The 24813-nt window shown below is 40.8% G+C and overlaps 1 protein-coding gene across 2 annotated transcripts in view; it reads left to right on the top strand.

Annotated features, from left to right (window-relative positions):
* The window catches only part of lars2 (leucyl-tRNA synthetase 2, mitochondrial), a 125235-nt gene that overhangs the window by 37335 nt on the left and 63087 nt on the right, over positions 1–24813 (top strand). For both annotated transcript variants that reach the window (XM_069911617.1, XM_069911626.1), the window contains 3 exons: positions 12930–13073; positions 17979–18086; positions 21643–21802. In XM_069911617.1, coding sequence (XP_069767718.1) covers positions 12930–13073; positions 17979–18086; positions 21643–21802 — 412 coding nt within the window. The remainder of the gene's footprint in view (positions 1–12929; positions 13074–17978; positions 18087–21642; positions 21803–24813) is intronic.

Below are 24813 nucleotides of genomic sequence, written 5' to 3'. Positions count from 1 at the left end.
AAAATCATCCGTGCAATCCAGAAAGCAAAGCGTGGGTACACACAGAGGATCCACAGTCAGCTGCACAACACCAGTGACAAGAGGCGTATGTGGCAAGGAATCAAAACAATAACCGATCACAAGTCAACCTTGTGGGTCAACAACAATGCCTCCCTTCTGAAAAGGTTTAACACACAGTTCATGTCGCCAAAGAAAGCTCCATCTTCCCTGAACAACAGGCCCCTTGCATACCTGCGGCCGAGGTGAGGAGAATCATGACCAGGGTGAGGCCAACAAGCCAGTGGGGCCAGACACCGTATCCAGTTGGGTACTACAGGACTGTCCAGACCAACTGATGGAGATCCTTATGGACATCTTCAATACATCATTGCAGCATTCCATTATCCCTGTAAGTTTCAAGGCAGCTACCATTATCCCAGTACCAAAGAGGACAACAGTAACAGGCCTCAACGACTACTGCCCAGTGGCACTGAACAACACCATGATGTCATATGTCTGGTGATGGAATGTCTCAAAACACACCTCCCATAGACACTGGACCCATTTCAATTAACCTACAGATGGAACCATTCCCATGGCTCTACTCCATCCTGATCCACCTGGAGAACGACAGCTCATACATCAGGCTGCTGTTCATTGACTTTAATTTGGCATTTAATACAATAATACCCCAGAGGCTAGTGGAGAAACTGTCTTCACTGGGATATAACACCCCTTTCTGTAATTGGATTCTGGACTTCCTAATGGAAAGACCACAGTCTATCTGGGTTAGCAGCAGAACGTTGAACATCAATACACCAAGCACAGGCTCACCTCAGGGCTGTGCGCATAGCCCGCTTCTGTTCATATGAGTGACCCACGACTGCATCACCAGATCCAGCTCCAACAGAGTAATCAAGTTTGCAGATTTTAGTAGTTGGCCTCAATAGCAACAGCGATAAGTCGAAATACAGAGAAGAGGTGAAAAATCTCATGAAATGGTGCGGCAGTAACAATCTGAGTTTTAATGTGAACAAAACAAAGGAGATGATGGTGAACCTCAGGAGGATCAAGGACAACCACCCTCCACTACACATTAATAACATGATAGTGGAGAGCACTAAGTTCCTTGGAGTCTACTTCAGAAGTGACCTATCCTGGGCACAAAACAACTCACTTGTCAGGAGGACACAATAGCGACTGCACTTTCTGAGAAGGTTCAGGCTACCAGTCACCATCATGTCAACTTTCAACAGGTGCTCTATTGAGAGTGTCTTAGCCAGATGCATCAAAATGTTGTATGGTTGCTCCAGAGCATCAGATCAGAGGTCAATCCACGGGACCTTAAAAGCAGCAGAGAGGATCACTGGGTCTCCCTCCCACCCAGTGATGTGATTTACTGGGATCATTGTTTAAAGAGGGCTCACAAAATTAGGTAGGACCCACTACCACCCCGTACACAGCATCTTTCAGCAACTCCCACTTGGTAAAAGATACGGAAATATTAGAACCAGAACCACCAGGCTAAGGAACAGCTTTTTCCCACAGACAGTGAGATTGCTGAATGATTGTTGAACTGGGAGTCACGTGATGGAGTAGTGGCCAGTAGGAGAATACCAGCCCTCTCCAGAAAAGAAGAAATAAAGTGAAAAAATGCAAAGCTCAAGAAACACAAAACACAAATAAAAGATAAAGGTGTGGAGAAAAGAAAGAAAATGGCACCTAAGAAGGAAAAACCAAAAGCAACGGGAAAAAAAAGGAAAGACGCTGGAAGAGTAAAGAGGCAGGGACCCGCCGTGGACAGAGGAGCCCGCTCCCTGAGGTTAGTGGAGACCCCTCAGGGTCGCGACCTCCCGACCGCGGGACTGCAAAAATGGCTCACTGAGCCAAACAGAAGTGCGCAACTGCGCACACCAAGGAAAAGGAAAACACCGACGGGAGGAGGGCCCAACTGTGGAGTGAAGAAGAAAGCAATGGGAAAGGGAGAGATAAGAAAGAAAAACAGCAACAGGAAACCCAACAGATAACTAGCCCAGAAGAAGAGGACCAACAACAAGAAGCTATGCAAAAGAACACCCAACAAACAGGCAAGCAGCTCAACAAGAAAGTCAGAAGAGACACAGATACAAGGAAGAGAAGTAGAAGACACAAACCCAAGAGCAGACACAGAAGAAGAAGAACACCAAGCTCTGCACAGAGGAATAGAAGGTAAAATAGAAGGACAGTATATAGATTTTAAAAAATTTCAAGATCAAATGAAAGCATTAAAAGAATGGTTGATATCAGAATTTAGTGAAATGAAAAGTATAGAAAAAAAAAGTGAGTAGAATAGAGCTGGTCATGACAAAAATAGGGAAAAGGTTAGAAAATGTGGAAGAATGAGAAATGGCTATAGAAATAGAAGTGAATGACTTAAGAAGAAAATTAGAAGACAGTGACAAAAAAGTTTGAGTCACAAGAGTTGTTAGTACAGAAGATGGATATAATGGAAAACTATAGTAGGCAAAATAATATAAAGATAGTGGGCCTAAAGGAAGAAGAAGAAGGCAAAAATATGAATTTATAAAAGAATGGATCCCAAAAGTGCTGGAAATACTGGAAGGCATGGAAATAGAAAGGGCACACAGAACACTAGCCCCGAAACCACAGTCAACAAAAACCAAGATCCGTTTTAGTAGAATTTATGAGATACATGACAAGAGAGAAAATATTGGAGAGGGCAAGGAATAAAATTAGAGAAGACAAAAAACCATTGGAATACAAGAGTCAAAAAATATTTTTTTACACAGACATAAGTTTTGAACTCCTAAAGAAGAGGAAGGAGTTTAAAACAACAAAATCAATCCTATGAAAAAAGGCTATAAATTTATGTTAAGATATCCAGCTGTGCTTAAAATAGTTATCCCGGAGGAGCAAAACAGACTGTTCTCGGATCCGGAGAAAGAAAGAATTTGCAGAACGCCTGCAGGATAGAAAGAGAGATGAAGAGATGTAACAAGAACGAAGAATGACAACAAACTACATATAAAGATGTAAAAATAATGTTTAAGTAAGAACTAAAGAAGGGAAAGAAAAGGGAAGTAAGGGAGAGGGGAAAAAAAGGAGGGGGAAAAAAGAGAAGAAAAGAGGGTGAGCTTTGTTTAAATGTGAAGATAAAAGTTTTCTGGAGGGGGTTGGGTGGGAGAGAATAACAGTCACTGTGAAATCAGTTGATGCTTGCGAGCGGGTTCACAATCTGAATGGAGAGGGTAGTTGTGGTTGCCCGGTGAGGGACAAGGGGCAACTCAGAGAGGGGGGGACACTTAGGGTTAAGGAAATTTTAGATGTGGGAGTTGTTGAAGTATTTTATGTTTTAGAAGTGTTATACATTGAGTTCAAAAAGAGAAAACTGAGAGATGAAAAGGGGAAAGGTGGTGGTGAGGAAGCAGGAATGAGGTGTAAACAGAGTATGAGATGGCCATGTTGAGCTATATGACTATAAATATTAATGGAACACGTAACCAAATTAAACGAAAAAGGCTATTAAATTTTCTGAAAAAAGAAAAAATAGATATAGCATTCGTGCAAGAAACACATCTAACTGAAGAGACTGGGTAGACACGTAACGGCAGCATCATATAATTCAAAAGCCAGAGGTGTAGCTATATTAATCAATAAAAATGTACCAATCAAAATAGAGGAGGAAATAATAGATCCAGCAGGGAGGTATGTAATGATAAAGTGTCAGATATATTCAGAATTCTGGAATTTGATCAATATAAAACGTACTCAAGGATTGACCTGTTCCTGTTGTCAGCCCATATCCAAGGGAGAGTTAGGAAAACAGAATATAAAACTAGAATGTTATCTGATCATTCACCCCTGTTATAAGCAATAGAACTGGAGGACATCCCATCAAGAACATATAGATGGAGATTAAACTCCATGTTACTTAAAAGACAGGAATTTAGAGAATTTATTGAGCGTCAAATTAAAATGTACTTTGAAATAAATACGGAATCAGTGAAAGACAAATTTATATTATGGGATGCAATGAAAGCCTTCATCAGGGCAGATAATAAGTTATATAACTAAGATGAAAAAGGACTACAATCGGGAAATAGAACAGCTGGAAAGGGAAATAATAAGTACAGAAAAAGAACTAGCAACAAGGGAAGATGCAACAAAAAGAAGAGAATTGGCAGACAAAAAAAAATACGAAGCATTACAAATGTATAAGGTGGAGAAGAACATAATGATGAGCTAAGAGAAAAAACGCACAAAATACTAGCCTGGCAACTTAAAACAGAGCAAGCTAAAAGAACGGTATTGGCATCATGAAAAAAGGACAAACAAATTACATATAACCCAACAGAGATCAATGAAAACTTTAAGGAATTCTATGAACAATTATACAGAACTGAGAATGAAGGGGTAGAAGACAAAATAGATGAGTTTTTAGCTAAAATTGAACTACCAAAATTGGAAGAAGAGGAGCAAAACAAATTGATAAAACCATTTGAAATAGAGGAAATACAAGATATATTAAAAAAGCTCTTCTTTGGCTTGGCTTCGCGGACGAAGATTTATGGAGGGGGTAAAAAAGTCCACGTCAGCTGCAGGCTCGTTTGTGGCTGACCAGTCCGATGCGGGACAGGCAGACACGATTGCAGCGGTTGCAAGGGAAAATTGGTTGGTTGGGGTTGGGTGTTGGGTTTTTCCTCCTTTGCCTTTTGTCAGTGAGGTGGGCTCTGCGGTCTTCTTCAAAGGAGGCTGCTGCCCGCCAAACTGTGAGGCGCCAAGATGCACGGTTTGAGGCGTTATCAGCCCACTGGCGGTGGTCAATGTGGCAGGCACCAAGAGATTTCTTTAGGCAGTCCTTGTACCTTTTCTTTGGTGCACCTCTGTCACGGTGGCCAGTGGAGAGCTCGCCATATAATACGATCTTGGGAAGGCGATGGTCCTCCATTCTGGAAAATTAAAAAAGCTACAGAACAGTAAAACGCCTGGAGAGGATGGACTCCCAAAAGAATTCTATAAAACATTTAAAGTGTTATTAATTTCTCCTCTCCTGGAAGATATCAACCAGATAGAAGAAACACAAAACTTGCCAGATTCATGTAAAACAGCAATAATTGCAGTAATACCAAAGATGGGGAAAGATCCACTAACACCAGCATCATATAGACCAATATCTCTACTTAATTCAGATTATAAGATAATAACAAAACTATTAGCCAACAGATTGGCCGACTGTGTACCAAAAATAGTAAAACAAGATCAAACTGGATTTATTAAGAAAAGACGAACAACGGACAATGTCTGTAAGTTCATTAATTTAATCCATGCAGTACAAGGAAATAAGATACCAACAGTGACTGTTGCTTTAGATGCAGAGAAAGCCTTTGACAGGGTAGAATGGAATTTTTTATTCAAAGTACTACAGAGGTTCAGTCTACCAGAAAAATATATTAATTGGATTAAAGCATTATGTAAGGGACCATTGGCGAATGTGACAGTAAATGGTATGTATCGAACCAATTTAAATTAAGTAGGTCAACGAGGCAGGGATGTCCACTATCTCCCTCACTGTTCGCTTTAGCAATAGAATCATTGGCAGAACTGATTAGAACAGAAAATAAAATAAAAGAGATAAAAATAAAGGAGAAGGAATATAAAATCAATTTATTTGCAGATGACATCATAGTATACTTAACAGAACCAGAAATATCAATAAAAGAACTACATAAGAAATTGAAGGAATATGGAGAAATATCGGGGTACAAGATCAACGCAAATAAAAGTAAACCAATGGCAATGAATAATGCGGATTACACAGAGTTTAAAAAAGAATCACCATTTAAATGGCAAACACAAGCAATCCGATACTTAGGTATTAGAGTAGATAATAATTTAGGCCATCTATACAAATTAAATTATCAGCCATTAATGAAGAAATTACAGGATGACTTAGAACATTGGAAAGATTTGCCACTAACATTGAGAGGGAGGGTAAATTGCATTAAAATAATGTCTTCCCAAGGATACAATACCTATTTCAATCGTTTCCAATTCCCTTAACAGAGAAATTCTTCAATGAACTAAAGAGAATAATAAGGAAATTCTTATGGAAAGGGGGGAAACCGAGGATAGCACTAGATAAATTAATAGAATGGTATAAACAAGGTGGTTTGCAGCTACCAAACTTTAAAAATTATTCTAGAGCAGCACAATTAAGATATCTATGAGATTTATCAAACAAGGGAAAAACCAGAGTGGACCAAGATAGAGCTAGATAAAATAGGGGAGAAGATACCTGAACATATATTTTATAAGTGGGATGAAAAACTGCTGCAATATAGAAGCTCAACAGTACTGCACCATTTACTCAACATATGGAAGAAGATTCACGTAGAAAAGAAAAAAACAAATTACCAACTACCAAAATTATTATTGATGCAAAATCGACTAATCCCTGTCACAATAGATAACCTTTCCTTTGGAGAATGGGAGAGAAAAGGAATTAAAAGAATAGAAAATTGTTTTTTGAGAAATAATTTATTATCATTTGAACAAATGAAGTACAAATATGGAATAACTCATGGTACAATGTTTGCATACCATCAACTGAAAGCCTACTTAAAGGATAAATTGGGAAACAGACAGATAACCAGAAGGAAGCAGCTTTGAATATGTGATTACAGAAACAACGATAGTAAAAAGATTTATAACAAACATGTACATCAAGCTGCAAGAGAAGGAAAATGATGAAATAAGCTATAATCCCAAACAAAAGTGGGAACAAGATCTAAACATAAAGATAAAAAATGAAATATGTGAAAGTTATGCTCTGGATTGATTAAAAATATAATAAACACGAGGTTACGCATGAAACAATATAATTGGTTACACAGGCTATATATTACGCCCCAAAAGGTAAATAAATGGGATCCAACATTATCAGTTAGATGTTTTCGCTGTAAGAAGGAAACGGGAACAACAGTACATGCAATTTGGGCATGTGAAAAAGTGAAAAAGTTTTGGGAAGATCTAAATCAGGTATTAAATAAAATCACAAAAAGCAACATACCAAAAAATCCAGAGATCTTTCTTCTAAGTAATATAAGAAGTAAAGAATTAGGCCTCAAACTGGATGAAGCACAAAAAATATTTATTATGATAGCCTTAGCTGTCGCAAAAAAATGTATAATGTCAACTTGGAAATCAGAAGAGAGCTTGAGAGTACAGCAATGGTACATAGAAATTAATAAATGTATTCAACATATTATTTAAAAAATAAAGTCACATTATTTGAACAAATTTGGGAACCGTACATGGAATACAACAGAGAGGGCCTATCGTGGACCTCCACCCCCTAAAATGATAAAATGAGAAGACAAAATTAAAAGTAGATGACATAATTTTCTTGTTTATTTTCATTGTGTGATGACATTGTTTAATGGTTTTATTGTATTGTATATGTTGAACGTTTAATGGGTTTGGAGGGGGTTGGGAAGGAGGGAGGAAAGGTAGGGGGGAAAAGGGGGAGAAAATGCCACTGTATATATTCAAGAGGGTAATGTTTGTGTGTATTTTGATTGATATGGTTCATAGTGTGAAAAATAAAAAATTATAAAAAAATGATTGTTGAACTGCTAAGACAACTCACTGTAACTTATTTATTAATTATGTAAGTACTGTGCATACAGGTATGTATCATTTGTATGTGTGTTGCGTCTGAAACCTAGAATACAGCACAATACAGGCCCTTCAGCCCTCGATGTTGAGCTGACCCATATACTCTTTCCTTAAAAAAATACTAAACCCTCCCACCCCATAACCCTCTATTTTCCTTTCATCCATGTGTCTAAGAGACTCTTAAATATCCCCAATGTTTTAGCCTCCACCACCATCCCCAGCAAGAGATAACAGGCATCCACAACTGTCTGTATTTAAAAAAAAATTACCCCTGATGTCTCCTCTAAATTTCACCCCCTCCCCCCGCTTAACTTCGTACATATGTCCTCTAGTATTTGCAGATCCACCCCTAAGAAGCAGTTGCTGGCAGTCCACCCTATCTGTGCCTCTCATAATCTTGTAGACCTCTATCAAAAGTCTCCTCTCATCTTCTGCACTCCAAAGAGAAAAGTCCCAGCTCTGCTAACTTTGACACATTAGACTTGTTTCACAATCCAGGCAACATCCTGGTAAATCTCCTCTGCATCCTCTCCATAGTTTCCACATCCTTCCTATTATGAGGTGACGAGAACTGAACACAATACTCTAAGTGTGGTCTTACCAAAGATTTGTTGAGTTGCAATATGACCTCTTTACCCCGGAATTCCATCCCCCTATTAATGAAGCCCAACGTCCCATTGGCCTACTTAACTACCTTATCAACCTGCACTGGGACCTTGAGGAATGTATAGATTTGAACCCCAAGGTCTCTCTATTCATCCACATCCCTAAGTGTCCAACCATTAACCCTGTACTTAGCCTTCTGGTTTGTTTTTCCAAAATGCATCACCTCACACTTATCCTGATTGAAATCCATCTACCACTTTTCTTCCCAACTTTGCATCCTGTGTATATCTTCTTGTAACCTTCGACAACCTTCAGTTCCATCCACAACTCCTCCAACTTTCGTGTCATCTGCAAACTTACCGATCCATCCTTCTACCTTTTCATCCACATAATTTATAAAAATCACAAAGAGCATGTGTCCCAGAACAGATCCTTGCAGCACTCCACTAGTCACCAACCTCCAGGCAGAATACTTTCCTTTCACTACTACTCTCTGCTTTCTTCCTGAAAGCCAATTTTTTATCCACACAGCTAAGCCTCATGACTTTTTGGATGAGTCTCTCATAAGGGAACCTCATAAAATGCCTTGCTAAAATCCATGTAGACCATATCTATTGCCCTACCTTCATCAATTTCTTTTGTACCTCCTTGAGTAGGCTGTACTTCCCCAAATGCTCATAGATCCTATTCTTAAGAATCCTCTCCATTAATTTGCACACCACTGACTTAAGACTCCCCGGTCTATAATTCCCAGGTTCTCCTTATTACCTTTTTTTAAACAAGGGGACTACATTTGCCATTCTCCAATCCTCTGGCACCTCCCCTGCTCCCAAAGAGGATTTAAAGTTCATAGCTACTACCCTAACTATCTCTTCTCTCACTTCCCACAGCAGCCTGGGTATATAGCATCTGGGCCCAGGGACTAATCAATTAGTCAATAAGAAGATCCAACGTTTCCACTTTGTCCAGCACACAGGCCTGTTCAATTTTGACCTCACCACAATCAAGGTTCTTTTCCCTTGTAAATACTGACACAAAATATTCATTTAGGTCCTCCTCTGCCTCCAGGCACATGTTGCCTCCTATATCCTTTAGTGGCCCCACCTTCATTCCTGTCATCCTTCTGTTCTTCACATATGCATTGAATATGGTTCTCCTTAATTCTAAATGCCAAGGCCTTCTCATGTCCCCTTCGAGGTCTCCCAAATCCTTTTTAAACTCCTTCCTAGCTACCATATACTTCTCATGAGTCCTTGCTGTTTCTTGCTTCCTTTATCTAATGTATGCTTCCTTCTATTGGAATTCTTTGAGATGGTAACAGGTAAAATAGATGGGGGAGAGCCAGAGGACGTGGTGTACCTGGACTTCCAAAAGGCCTTCGATAAGGACCCGCATAAACGACTGGCTTCCAAAATCAAGGCTCATGGGATTGGGGGCAAAGTATTGATGTGGATTGAGAACTGGCTGGCAGGTAGAAGACAGAGAGTTGGGATAAATGGCTCATTTTCTGAGTGGCAGGCGGTGACCAGTGAGGTACCACAGGGATCTGTACTGGGACCCCAGCTGTTCACAATTTACATTAATGATCTGGATGAGGGGATTGGATGTAATATCTCCAAATTTGCAGATGACACGAAGCTAGGAGGGGTTGTGTGCACGGAAGAGGGGGTCAGGAAGCTCCAGTGTGATTTGGATAAATTGAGGGACTGGGCAGATACATGGCAAATGCACTACAATGTGGATAAATGTGAGGTTATCCACTTTGGTAATACAAACCGGAGGGCAGATTACTATTTGAATGGCAATAGATTAAGAGATGGGGAAGTGCAGAGAGACCTAGGGGTACTTGTACATCAGTCTCTGAAGGCGAGCATGCAGGTACAGCAGGCGGTTAAAAAGGCAAATGGTATGTTGGCCTTCATATCAAGAGGGTTTGAGTATAGGAACAAGGATACCTTACTGCGGCTGTACAGGGCCTTGGTGAGACCACACCTGGAGTATTGTGTGCAGTTTTGGTCACCTTATCTAAGGAAGGATGTTCTTGCAATGGAAGGAGTGCAGAGGCGATTCACCAGGCTGATACCTGGAGTGGCAGGAATGACTTATGAGGAAAAATTGCACAAATTGGGATTGTACTCGCTGGAGTTTAGAAGATTGAGAGGGGATCTCATAGAGACATATAAAATTCTGGCAGGACTGGACAGAGTGGATGCAGATGGGATGTTTCCAATGATGGGAAAATCCAGAACCCGGGGCCATGGTTTGAGGATAATAGGCAAACCATTTAGGACCGAGATGAGGAGGAATTTCTATACCCAGAGGGTGGTGAATCTGTGGAATTCATTGCCACAGAGGGCAGTGGAGGCAGGTTCATTAAATATATTTAAGAGGGAATTAGATATATTTCTTCAGTATAAGGGTATTAATGGTTACGGAGAGAAGGCGGGGACGGGGTACTGAACTTTAAGATCAGCCATGATCTCGTTGAATGGCAGAGCAGGCTCGAAGGGTCGAATGACCTACTCCTGCTCCTATCTTCTATGTTTCTATGTTTCTTCCTCTTGACTAGCTGCCTCACCTGTTTCATCAGCCATGGTACCCTTTTCCTACCATCTTTTCCTTGTCCCGGTGGGATAAGCCTATCTTGAACCCTGCACAAGTGGTTCCTAAATTTCCTCCACATTACTTCTGTGCTTTCACCCTTAAACACGTGTTTCTAATTTTTTTCTCACTAGTTCCTGCCTCATCCCTTCATAATTAGCCCTTTTTCAGTTGTGTTTTTCCATCGTTCTGCACTGTGGACTGGAGAACACTATTTCATCAGGTTGCACTGTACAATGGGATAACAAATAAATCTGAACTTGAACTTGTAGTGAAATGTGAGCATTGATTATATTCCTGCATTTGTTGTCTATCCCTAAGGTAGGGCAGAAAAGGATTGGATATTTCCTTCTCTCAAAGATATGAGTAAACCTTCTGGGTGTTTACCAACTATTTTATAGTCATGATTACTAACACTCGCTTTTTACTCCTGATTTATTTAACTGATAACTTTCCAACAGCTATGGCGGGATTTAATTTTGTGGTTTTTTATTAAAATCCATGCTTGTTTAATAATTTTCCTCTTTGTTTCTGTGCTACTGCACATTGTGATCCAACAGAGTGATGCAAATATTACAGAAACATTATTCAAGTTAGTTGTAACTTTCATCCAACACATTTATTGCATAAGGGTGATTTGTAACTCATTATGATTGGGATTATTTGTGTTTTGCTTGAGGCTACTGCTGCATGAATCTTAATGTTACCTCCTCGACACAGACACACTTAAATGAGGAACATGAGAGTTTTATCTGAAGGTCAGAGGTTATGATTTTTTTATTTTTATTTTTAGACATACAGCACAGTAACAGACCATTTCGGCCCACAAGTCCGTGCTGCCCAATCTACACCCCATTAACCTACATCCCCGGTATGTTTTGAATGGTGGGAGGAAACTGAAACCCCCCAGAGAAAACCCACACAGACATGGGGAGAACGTACAAACTCCTTACAAACAGCGCAGGATTCAAACTCCAGTCTGGACCCAATAGCTGCCGCTGTAAAGCCATTGCATTAACCACTACACCAACCGTGCCATCTTACATGTGAGATCAGTGTACAAGTGGTTGAAATTTAAATATCCAAATGTGATCAGTGTAATCTAAATTTAATCACATGCATTATACATTTAGAATGATTTAGAATTACGAGAAAACCAATGGCAGAAAAGTAGGTATGTGACCATCTGCCCACACTGATTAAAGAATGAGCAAATTCCACTTGGATTTCAATCCAAAACTTCGTGACTCCAGGGCATCATGTTTTTTTTTGTAACATTTTCTACTCTTTAAAGTACAGGTACACAATCCTTTATCTGGACATCTAAATTCCGGAAAGCTCCAAAATCCAACAAGTGGGGAGAGAAATGGCAGCGGCGAGTTGGGCGGGCGAGAGACCGGCAGCAAGAGTCGGGCGGGCGAGGAGTTGGGGGGGAGACTGATAGTGTGAGTCGGCGGGCGAGGGGGGGACCGGCAGCGCGAATCGGGTGGGGAGACTGCAGCGCGACAGGAAGGGGTTGGGGGTGGATACGGCAGCACAATTCAGGTTGGCTTAAATCTAGCTTTCCGAAATCTGGAAAAATCCAAAATTCGCAACACACTGTCCCTCAAGAGTTCCAGATAAAAGATTGTGTAGCTGTAGTAACCACTTTTTGAACAACAAAAGTTTTTGTTTCCAAAGTAAAAGCAGTGCAGGGTTGAAGACATTGGTCAGCACCACAATTACAGAAAAAACTATAGGTGTAATGATTGTTGAAACTGGAATGTTTATTTATGCTTCTGGTCAATCTGTGGTGTGTTGCTGATCAGAGATATCTTCTGGCCTTTGTTGAACTGGTATATCCTCGCAAATTCAGAAGTCATTCTGCAACACATGAGCCAATATTTTGAAGAAACACTTTTTTTTCTCCTGTTATCTTCACTTTGTTCCTTCTGTTGAGGAAGCCCTGCCTTTCATTTAGCAAAGTAGCTTACCACTGGCACAAGTCTGTAGTTACTGAACTGAATTCATTGTGTGCATATACATTTGTGAACACAAATTCTAATTTATTTTTTATTGTTCTTCAGGGATTGGTCAACTGGGACCCAGTGGACCAGACAGTGTTGGCTAATGAACAGGTGGATGAAAATGGCTGTTCTTGGCGGACTGGGGCAAAAGTTGAACAGAAGTACCTCAAACAGTGGTTTATTAGGACAACAAACTATGCAAAGGTGAACATATCACAGCGACAATGAGATGGGCATGCAATGCTTTTACTCACCTTGAATTAAAAAACACCTCACAACAAGTTGTCCTTCACCCAAATTAATAGCTGTTTTCTCACTTACCTCTGAAATCCTTAAAAGTTTATCAAGATGGGTACAATTGTTTAAGCTTTTAAAGTATGCAATTTATGCCAATTCAATTTATGTTAAATTATCTAAAGGATAATATGTATACATTATGCAATGTATAATACACACACACACACACACACACACACACACACACACACACACACACACACACACACACACACTTGTTTGTGCATGTATAACTTGCTTAATACATTGTTGCTACAATTTCAGGTCTAAGTTACAATGCTCTCACTTCAGAATCCGAAGGTTATCGAGCACAATATCTTCACTACCTTCATTATAGTGCTGAGGGAGAATTTGACTGATGATGTTAAATTTAAGATCTACTGTCTTCTCCAATGAATATATATGCCCCACACTGGTATTTATCATCAATACTCCGACCATGAGGGGAGTCACGTGATGGAGTAGTGGCCGGACGGTGAACTCCAGCCCTCTCCAGAAAAGTCGGGAAAAACAAAGGAAAACACAAAGGCACAGAAATAAAAGTTACAGAAAAGTGAGTATAAAGGTGGAAAGAAGATGGCGACAAAAAAAGAAAAATCGAAAGCAACGGTAAGAAGAGAGGAAGAGAAGACAAAGGAGGAAAAAGGTGAAGGCCTTACCTGTCCGAAGAGGCCCGCTGCGGAGAGAGAAACCCGCTCCCTCAGGTCGGTAAATAATGGACTACAAAAATGGCTCGCAGATGCGAATGAAAAAAAACACACCGACGGGAGGGGGGACCAGCTGGGGAGTCGATCTCCACAGCCGGCAACGACAGCTGCAGAACACCTGCAGCAGGAAGAGACCACAGAAGACAATAGAAACAAGAAAGAAGAGGAGGAAAGGGCACCAAAGAAACAACAGATGGTCAACCCAGAGGAAGAAGAAGAGGAAGAGTACAGGGAAATAGAAGAAGAAAAGAAAGGCAAGGTAAAGGATATACTTGCTCTTATTAAAGGATACATGGAGTCATTTAAAGAATGGCAAACACAGGAATTTAAGGATTTAAGAAAAAGAATAAACAACACAGAAGAGAAAATAAATAAAATGGAGATGACCTTAACAGAAATGGGAAAGAAAATGGACAAGATGGAAGAGCGGGCAGTAGCAGCAGAAATGGAGGTAGAAGACTTAAAAAAGAAATTGGAGAAATCTAATAAAAAAACTAAAGAGACACAAGAACTACTAGCTCAAAAAATAGATACAATGGAAAACCATAACAGAAGAAATAACATAAAGATAGTGGGCCTTAAGGAAGATGAAGAAGGCAAGAATATGAGGGAGTTTATAAAAGAGTGGATCCCTAAGACCCTAGGATGTCCAGAACTACAGCAAGAAATGGAAATAGAAAGGGCACATAGAGTATTGGCCTCTAAACCACAACCACAACAAAAACCAAGATCTATTGTAGTAAAATTCCTAAGATATACTACAAGAGAAAAGGTACTGGAGAAAACAATGGAAAAAGTAAGAGAGGGCAACAAACCACTGGAGTATAAAGGGCAAAAAATCTTCATTTATCCAGATATAAGTTTTGAACTCCTAAAGAAGAGAAAAGAGTTCAATACAGCAAAGGCGATTTTATGGAAGAAAGGGTATAAATTTATACTAAAGCATCCTGCGGTATTGAAAATATTTATTCCAGGACAACAAAACAGACTATTCTCGGATCCAGAAGAAGCACGAAAATTTGCAGAACAATTACAAAAATAGACTGAGGGAGGAAGACGGGTAATGAGAGTAAAAATGATCACGATTGATATGTATGTGGGTAAAGACAAAAATAGACTGAGGGATGAAGACGGGTAATGAGAGTAAAAATGATCACGATTGATATGTATGCGGGTAAAGAGGTATAAGAGTGAATAGAGACAATGAGCATACATGAATGTATCTGTACTTAGAGGAAAATATAGATAGTATAGACAAGAATTAATAAGGGAAGGTAATGGAATAGAGAGAATAAGGAGGGAATTAAAAGAGTGACCTTTGTGACATATGAAAAGTGAAATCTTTTCTGGGGGGGGCGGGGTGGGGGGAAATAGCGGTCACTGCAAAATCAGTTGACGCTTGCGAGTGGATTCGCAAATCCAAATGGAGAGGGGAGATGTGGTTGTCCGACAAGGGATAAAGGACAACTCAGGAGGTGAAGGGGAGATTGGGGATAAATAAGATAGAAATAGGAGAATAAGGAAAATGTTGGATGTTGTAGAAATGTTGTCTTATAAAGAGTTGAAAATAAGAAAACAGAAATGGAAAAGGAGGAAAGGTAATGATGGAAAAACGGAAAGAGAAGATAAACAAAATATAAAAGGGCTACGCTGAACTATATGTCTTTAAATATTAATGGAATACATAACCAAATTAAAAAGGAAGAAACTACTAAATTTAAATGAATAAATGTATTCCATTAGAAAAAATAACATATAGGTTAAGAAATAATATTGAAATATTCGAACAAGTATAGGAGCCTTACATTAAATACAATAGCGAAAACCTACCGGGGACAAACATTACCTAAGTTGATGGAAGGAGAAGGAAAGAAAAGAATGGACTCAGTAGAATTTCTGGTGTAATTTTGTTGAATGACAACATTGTCTGACTGGCTTAATGCAACCTAGATTGTATACCTAAAATGGATGAGAGGGGGGGGTGGGGGGGTGGCTTGGGAGGAGGGGGGGGAGAAAAAGTCACTGTATATGTGTGAAAAAGAAATAGTGTATATCATGGCTAATGTGATTTATGGTGTGAAAAATAAAAAAATTTAAAAAAAAAAAAAAAAAATACTCCGACCACAAACCTAAAAACAATATCTGGATATTATTAGGTTATTTTTTGATGGAACATAATATAAGTTAGAACAATGACTCCACAATATAAAAGTACATATTCTATTATAAGGCGTGTCCAGAGGTTGCAAAAGATCCCGTTAAATGCAACCTTTTGTTCTCTTTGATTGATCATAATGAAAAAAGAACAGATCAAGAATGAAGAATTTAATTATTCTGGATTATTTTTAATTTGAATATCATTTAAAAATATAGATATTTATTTTGTAGAAGAAAAAAGAATAGAAAGACTTTAATATTTTGATGAAGTTAATTTATAAGATAAATATTATTCAAAGAGCACTAATCAAAAAAAAACTAAAGACTGAACCAAAAGATGAAAATCATGGAAATAAACAGCAAATCAATCAGCACCAATGCAAAGAGCAGGTGACTGAACAATCAAGCAGAACCTGATGGTCACTCGTATATAACCCACAACCTTTAGTAACGTCTGTATCAACAGAACTGTTTCCATTTGAGCGCTGATGACAGACATCTCTGTGTTAATCGAACCCTGCTGACATCTTGCCCAGCAGGATGTCAGCAGGGTTCCTTGCTGGGCAGCACGTTTGGTGTAGCGGTTTAGGTACAACATCTAATGAAGAATGGTAGCAGGACCTGTGTCTGGACAGTGTAATGGGGGTTGTCAACTCCAGATACAGAATGGAGCAGTATAACTTCATGCACCAGTTGTACCTTACACCTCAGAAACTACACAGATCAAAGTCAGAAGTTTCAGAAATGTGTTTTATTTTGGTGTGGAGGTGGGAACTTTTGTCCACTCTATATGGCTGTGCTCAAAGGTGAGACCTTTTTGGGGAGATCGCGGGGATATTCTAAAAAAAAAATTACAAGAGTGAATGGGGATTTGATAGTTAGGGAATTTATAAATAAATAAATTCTTTGGTTATCTCTTCACCTAACGATTGCAGCCCAATCTGCATCCACCCTGGGGGGCTCCCTCCCTCTTCTTCCTTTCCCTTCTTAGCTGAAGGGCTCTGACTCTGTGCCTCTATGACTTGTTTCTGGTAGATCATCTTCCCCCCCCCACCCCCAACAGCATCAAAATGGTATACTTATTGTTCAGGGGAACAGCCAAAGGTTTGCTCTGCACTGAGTGCCTATTTCATTTCCTCTCCTAAGCATCACCTAGTTATCTGCCTCTTGTCTTTTGGGTGTGACTGTCTCCCTATAGCTTCTGTCTATCACCCCCTCTGCCTCCCAAATGATCATGATTACTCTATCTTGACTCATCTGCCTTAAATGCTCATCCATGATTAACATGTGTCCTATGTCCATATATGTATTTGTATGTTTTTACCCTGAGGACCAAAGAATGCTGTTTCATCTAGTTGTGCTTTAAAATTGTATGGTATTAATAAACTTGAATTCGTTATCTATCAAGAAACATATTTAGTTTGCCTTATCCATTATATCTTCTGTAAACCTATGATCAAAATCTGCAGCTCGTGCCAAACTCTCACCAAGTCCCATTCGTCTGTAACCTCTGGGTTTATTTACCTGCACCCACTCATCATTGATCAGTCCATTAATCTTTAAAATTCTCATCCTTATTATTTGTCCATGGGCTCTGTTCTTCCTATCTCTATAAACTGCTCAACTCTAATGAACCTCAGAGAGCTTAGAGCTCCGATAATTATGAATTCTTTATAATTCCTGTTTTCATTACTCCAGTAACATATTCAGTGTCCACGATATCAAGGACTGTGTTTTTCTGTCTAAACTTTGTTTATTTACTTTTTCTTTCTGCCAGTTTTGACTCCGATTTGAATAGTGTTCTTGTCAGCAGAATAATATATTGAATAGATGTTTTACTTTGGCCAGAATTATGAGATAAGGCATTGTCAAGGGTGGTCAGAAGGTTAATAGATCTGATTCATTACTTTTCAAATTTTTTAAGTCAGTGGACTTTGATGTTTTACAGTCTTTGCTGGATTCCCTGGAAGACCTTCCTGATTGGTATGGTGTCAAAGAAATGCAAGCAAACTGGATTGGTGCTTGCACTGGATGCTACTTTGACTTTGAATTAAAGGTATAAACAACTTTGGATGAAATTCCACCATTTCTCATTTGCCAGTCCAAAGCAGTCCATCTTTTCAAATGTCACAGGCTGAAATGCAGATGTAGGAAAGTTGAGATTATTGTTTCATACACATTAACTAACTAAAATCAGCTAAATTAGCTCTTGACACCTCTGACAATGCAGATACCTACCCTAGTCCCAATCACCCCCATTCCCTAGCTAGTTCCCACACCAACCTCAGCTTCCACAGGCTGACACCTTGGATATCTCTGCTACTGGATCCCACAGGCTCATTATCTCCCCCACCTACTCCTTATCTCCTCACACCCCTTGCTACTCAACCCCCACCTATTCCTTTGAGTGTCCCCTTTCTTCCTACCCCCAATCCTTAGACCTCTTATCTTTCTCCCCGCCCCCACTGACTTTCCAGTGACACTGCCTCAGAATGCCCCTTGCCATCCACCACCCCTCTCTGACTTCCCCTATCTTCCACCTCAACCCCTCTGATACCCCCACCCTCCTTCTTCAACACCCTCCACCACACTGACTTCCATTCTGACTCCTGCTTGGCCTTTCCCATCCCCATTGACCATCTCCCCCCTCCCCATCCCCTCTGTCCTCATTGGAGGGTTCACCTTCATCCCCCTTCGTCCACACCTTAATGAGTTCTGTGCACGCCATGACACCAAACTCTTCTTCCGTTGTCTCTGTCTCCATGCTCAGCTCTTCCACCATGATTCTCCACCCTCACTAAAGACCCCTTTTCCCACCTTAAGCCTTCTTCCTCCTTTTGGACACCTTGTCCTGGCCAGCTGCTGTCAAGACATCAACCGTCTCAACTTCTCCACTCCCCTCTCTTATTCTAATCTCACCTCCTCTGAATGCTCTGTCCTCCATTCTCTCCACACAAATCTCAACCTCTCTATCAAACCTGCAGACAAGGATGGTGCCGTTGAGACCTGGCTAACTGACCTCTACGATGCCAAGTCCAGGGACAACTCTCAGACATCTCTTACATACCCCTTCAATAGGACCCCACCAAAGAACATAAAGCCACCTAATGAAGAGGATCAAAAGTTTACCATGTGTAACCTCATCACTTCTGGTCATCTCCCTCCCATGGCCTCCAACCTCTGTTTCCCATCCCCACACTGCCCAGTTCTACCTCCAACCCAAATACACAAACCCAATTAACCAGGTATACTCATTGTTTTCACATGTTTCTGCTCCACCATTTTACCTCGATTCTATTTTGTTCCCTCTGCTCCTGTTCCTCCCTACCTGCATCCACTATGCCTCATATGTCCTCCATCTAACTTCCAATTCCCTGAAATTGACTGCCTCATTTTCACTATGGATGTCCAATCATTTACACCTCCGTCGCCCAATCTGAAAGTTTCAAAGCCCTTTATTTCTTTCTTAACAACAGACTGAACCTGACCCCCTCTTCTGCCTGACAGAACTTTTTCTCCCCCTCAATAACTTCACCTTTGACTTATCCCATTTTTACCAAGTCAGGAAAGATATCACCAAGATAGAAAGAGTGCAGAGAAGATTTACTATGTTGTCACCTGGACCTCCAGAACTGAATAAAAAGGGAAAGGTTAAACAGGATAGGACTTTATTCCCTGGAGTGTAGAAGAATGAGGGAGATTTGATCAAGGTATTTAAAATTACAAGGGGGGGGGGGAATAGATATAGTAAATGTGGGTAGGCTTTTTCCATTGAGGGTAGGTGAGATACAAACCAGAGGACATGGTATGGGTGAAAGGGGAAAAGTTTAAGGGGAACATGAGAGGGAACTTTACACAGAGAGTGGTGGGAGTGTGGAAGGAGCAGCCAGCAGTAGTGGTGAATGCAGGTTCAATTTTAACATTTAAGAAGAATTTGGACAGGAACATTGATGGGAAGGGTATGGAGGGCTATGGACTGGGTGCAGGTCAGTGGGACTAGGCAAAAAAAATGGTTCGGCATGAACTAGAAGGACTGAGGGGACATGTTTCTGTGCTGTAATTTTATATAGTTCTGTGATTCAAAAGTGTATCAACATGGGTTCCAGCTATCATGGTGCAAGTCTACACAAGCAAGGTTCCTCAACTTTTACTCCTCCACATTGATGACTCATGCACCTGTGATGAACTTGCCAACTTTATCCATTTTGCTCCTAACTTTCACCCCCCACCTCAAATTCACTTAGTCCATTTCTGGTAGCTCTCTCTCTCCTTTCTTGATCTCTCTGTCTCCATCTCGGGAGACAAACTTTCTACAGACCTTTTCTACAAAACTACTTCTACTAGACTTCTTCATACCCATTTCCTTTCTCTGAATTCCTCCATTTCATCACATCTGCTCCCAAGATGAGGTCTCCTATTCCAAATCATTCGAGGTGTCCTCACCTCTCCCACCATCAACTCACCCTCACCCACATTTCCTCCATTTCCTGCACTTCTCTCCTGGCCCTCTCTGACCCTAGTCGCAACAAGAACAGGATTCCCCTAGTCCTCACCTACCATTCCACTAGCCTCTGCATCCAATATGTTATCCTCTGCAATTTCCATCAGTTACTACGTGATTCCACCACTAGACATATAATCCCCTCTCTACCTTCCATAGGGACTGCTCCCTCCGTGACTCCCTCGTCCACTCATCCCTTCCCACTAATCGCCCCCTTGGCACCTTTCCCTGTGACTACAGGAAGTCCCACACTTACACCAACACCTCCTCCCCCACCACCATTCAAAGCCCCAAACAGTTCTTCCAAGTGAAACAACATTTCATTGTGTATCTGCAGGGTTCATCTACTGCATCCAGAGCTCCTGATGTGGCTTTCTCTACATTGGAGAGACTGGACACAGACTGGGAGATTGCTTTGCTGAGCATCTTCACTTTGCCCATATCAATGACAGCAATATCCCAGTGGCCATCTATTGCAATTCTGCACCCTCTATTCCCACACAAGCATGTCAGTCCATGGCTCATGCACTGCCAAACCAGGGACACAATATCTTGGAGGAGGCAGCTCCTCATATTCCATCCATCTGGGCATGGCATTAACATTGACTGCTCAGGTTTCTGTGAGACCACACCCCATTCTCTCTTTTCCCTGTCCCTCTATCTGCTTTCCTTCAGCCTTCCACCCTCTTCCCTTCTCCATTCACACTTAATGCCACCCCTCCCCAGTTTTCTTTTGTGCCCTCTCTCCCTCCCTTAATCACCTGTTACCACTTGCCTGTGGGCCTGTGCCCCTTCCCCCACCATTTTATTCAGACACCTTCCACATTTTGCTCATACCCTGAGGAAGTGCTCAAGCTGGAAACATTGCTTATGCATTTTTATCTTTGCTGTATAAAGAACATGGTTTGACCTGCTGAGTACTCCAGCATTGTGTTTCTACATCAGTCACTGTATCTGCAGACTTTTGTGTTTTACTCTTGGCTAAATTAATGCCTTTTTATGGTCTTCAAAGAGGGTCAAATATAGAAATATAAGCATTTTAAATGTATCCTGCAGCTGTAAAATTCCAAGTTCATGTATCATTTAAATATTGTGAATCTGTTTTACCTAGGTAAATGGAAAACCCATTGGTGAAAAGCTTGCTGCATATGCCTTCTTTCCAGATGCCATTTATGGAGCATCCCATCTATCTATTCTGCCGAGTCATGGATTGCTACATACCAATAGCAAGCTGAGATTTTTACTTCAAGAGCAATTCATATCTAATACAGGTAAGGTTTTATGGAAACCCTGCATTAACAACTGTAAACTCTATTTATTATTTTCCCAGGTATTGGATTCCACAGTCAGGCTTTTTAACTCCAGGGGAAAGAGAAATGAGCTGGAAAGGGATTGTAGACTTTGGATGAGAATTGAAACGTGTCTAGAACAACCATTCTCAATTGGAGCCCTATAGCCCCCCCACTGGGGCCCACAGCACATTTACATAAAAGCCTTGTTTTCTCTTCACCTCGCACAACAATTTTTTTTAAAGTTTATTATGTAGTCAGTAGGAGAGAAGAATGGAAGGGGAAAGGGGCCCATAAACTTTGAGCAGTCATTGAGGGGCCATATCCAAAAAAAGGTAGAGAATGGCTGATCTAGAACACAGAACATTACAGCACAGTACAGGCCTACACCCATGATGTACCAACCGATATAAACTGACTGGAAAATCAAAACTTTCCCTACCTCACAACCCTCCATTTTTCTTTCATCCATGTGCCTGTCGAAGAATATCTTAAATGTTCATTTATACTAGCCTCCATCAACACCCCTGACAATGCATTCCAGACACCCTCCACTCTGTGTAAAAAAAACTTACTCCTGACATCTCTCCTCAACTTTCACTTTATACAGATATCCTCTGATATTTGCTATTCTCGCTCCAGGAAAAAGGTGTTGACTGTCTACCCTATCTATGCCACCCACAATCTTGTAGACCTCTATTAAGTCACCTCTGTTAACCTTGCCTCATAAGGTTAAACCTTATGAGGGATTCTCCAAGCCAGACAACATCCTGGTAAATGTCTTCTGCACCCTTTCCATAGCATCCACATGAGCTGACAATATTCAAAGTGTGGTCTAACCAGAGTTTTTTAGAGCTCTAACATTACCTCATAGGTCTTGAACTCCATCCCCCAATCAATGAAGGCCAGCACACCATAAGCCTCAACACCCTATGAACCTGTGCAACAACATTGTGAGATATATGGATTTGGACCCCATGGTCCCTCTGTTCTTCCACACTGCCATTAACCATGATCTCTTCCTTCAAGTTAGACCTTCCAAAAAGCATCACTTTACACTTATCCAAATAACAGTCACTGCGAAATCAGTTGACACTTGCGAACAGGTTCGCAGTCCGAACGGAGAGGGGAGTTGTGGTTGCCCAGCAAGGGACAAGGGACGACTCAGAGGGTGGGGGGGGGGACACTTGGGGTTAAGGGGATTTTAGATGTGGGCGTGGTTGAAGTATTTTATGTTTTAGAAGTGTTGTGCATTCAAAAAAAGAAAACTGAGAAATGAAAATGGGGAAAAGGGGAAAGGTGGTGGTGAGGAAGCGGAAATGAGGTGAGGAAGTGGTTCTACATGGTTTGCCTATTATCCTCGAACCATGGCCCCAGGTTCTGGACTCCCCCACCATCAGAAACATCCCTTCCGCATCCATTCTGTCCAGTCCTGCCAGAATTTTATATGTCTCTATGAGATCCCCTCTCAATCTTCTAAACTCCAGCGAGTACAATCCCAATTTGCGCAATCTTCCCTCATAAGTTATTCCTGCCCTTCCAGGTATCAGCCTGGTGAATCGCCTTTGCACTCCCTCCATTGCAAGAACATCCTTCCTCAGATAAGGTGACCAAAACTGCACACAATACTCCAGGTGAGGTCTCACCAAGGCTCTGTACAACTGCAGTAAGGTATCCTTATTCCTATACTCAAATCCTCTTGATATGAAGGCCAACATACCATTTGCCTTTTTAACTGCCTGCTGTACCTGCATGCTCACCTTCAGTGACTGGTGCACAAGAACCCCTAGGTCTCTCTGCACTTCCCCATCTCCAAATCTATTGCCATTCAAATAGTAGTCTGCCCTCCAGTTTGTATTACCAAAGTGGATAACCTCACATTTATCCACATTGTAGTGCATTTGCCATGTATCTGCCCACTCCCCCAATTTATCCAAATCACACTGGAGCTTCCTGACCCCCTCTTCAGTGCACACAACCCCTCCTAGTTTAGTGTCATCTGCAAATTTGGAGATATTACATCCAATCCCCTCATCTAGATCATTAATGTCAATTGTGAACAGCTGGGGTCCCAATACAGATCCCTGTGGCACCCCACTGGTTACCGCCTGCCACTCAGAAAATGAGCCGTTTATCCCAACTCTCTGTCTTCTATCTGCCAGGCAGTTCTCATTCCACATCAATACCTTGCCCCCAATCCCATGAGCCTTGATTTTGCATGCCAATCATTTATGTGGAACCTTATTGAAGGCCTTTTGGAAATCCAGGTACACCACATCCACTGGCTCTCCCCCATCTATTTTACCTGTCACCATCTCAAAGAATTCCAATAGATTTGTCAAGCACGATTTACCTTTTGTAAATCCATGTTGACTCTGTCCGATCCCTTCTCTGCTAGTCATATACTCCGCTATTACATCCTTAATAATGGATTCCATCATTTTGCCCACTACTGATGTAAGGCTCACCGGCCTATAATTCCCCGCTTTTTCTCTACCCCCCTTTTTAAATAGTGGGGTAACATTAGCTACCCTCCAATCCATGGGTACTGATCCTGAGTCTATCGAGTTCCGGAAAATAATTCTTAAAGCATCTGCTATCTGAATGGCCACTTCCTTGAGTACCCTAGGAAGTAGATTATCAGGCCCTTGGGATTTATCAGCCTTCAATCCCTTCAATGTCCCCAAGACACGTAGACACGTAACGGCAGCATCATATAACTCAGCCAAAGGTGTAGCTATATTAATCAATAAAAATGTACCAATCAAAATAGAGGAGGAAATAATAGATCCAACAGGGAGATATGTAATGATAAAGTGTCAGATATATTCAGAACTCTGGAATTTGGTCGATATATATGCACCTAATGAAGAGGATCAAAAGTTTATGCAAGATATTTTTTTGAAGATTGTAGATACAGAGGGGAATATATTGATAGGAGGGGATTTTAACCTTAATTTGGATTGAAAGATGGATAAAACTGGACAAAAGAC

Source organism: Narcine bancroftii, chromosome 1, assembly GCF_036971445.1.
Source record: "Narcine bancroftii isolate sNarBan1 chromosome 1, sNarBan1.hap1, whole genome shotgun sequence".
In the NCBI taxonomy this organism is placed as follows: Eukaryota; Metazoa; Chordata; class Chondrichthyes; order Torpediniformes; family Narcinidae; genus Narcine; species Narcine bancroftii.
The sequence above is the reverse complement of the archived record's forward strand: the minus strand, read 5'-3'. Positions and strand labels throughout refer to the sequence as shown.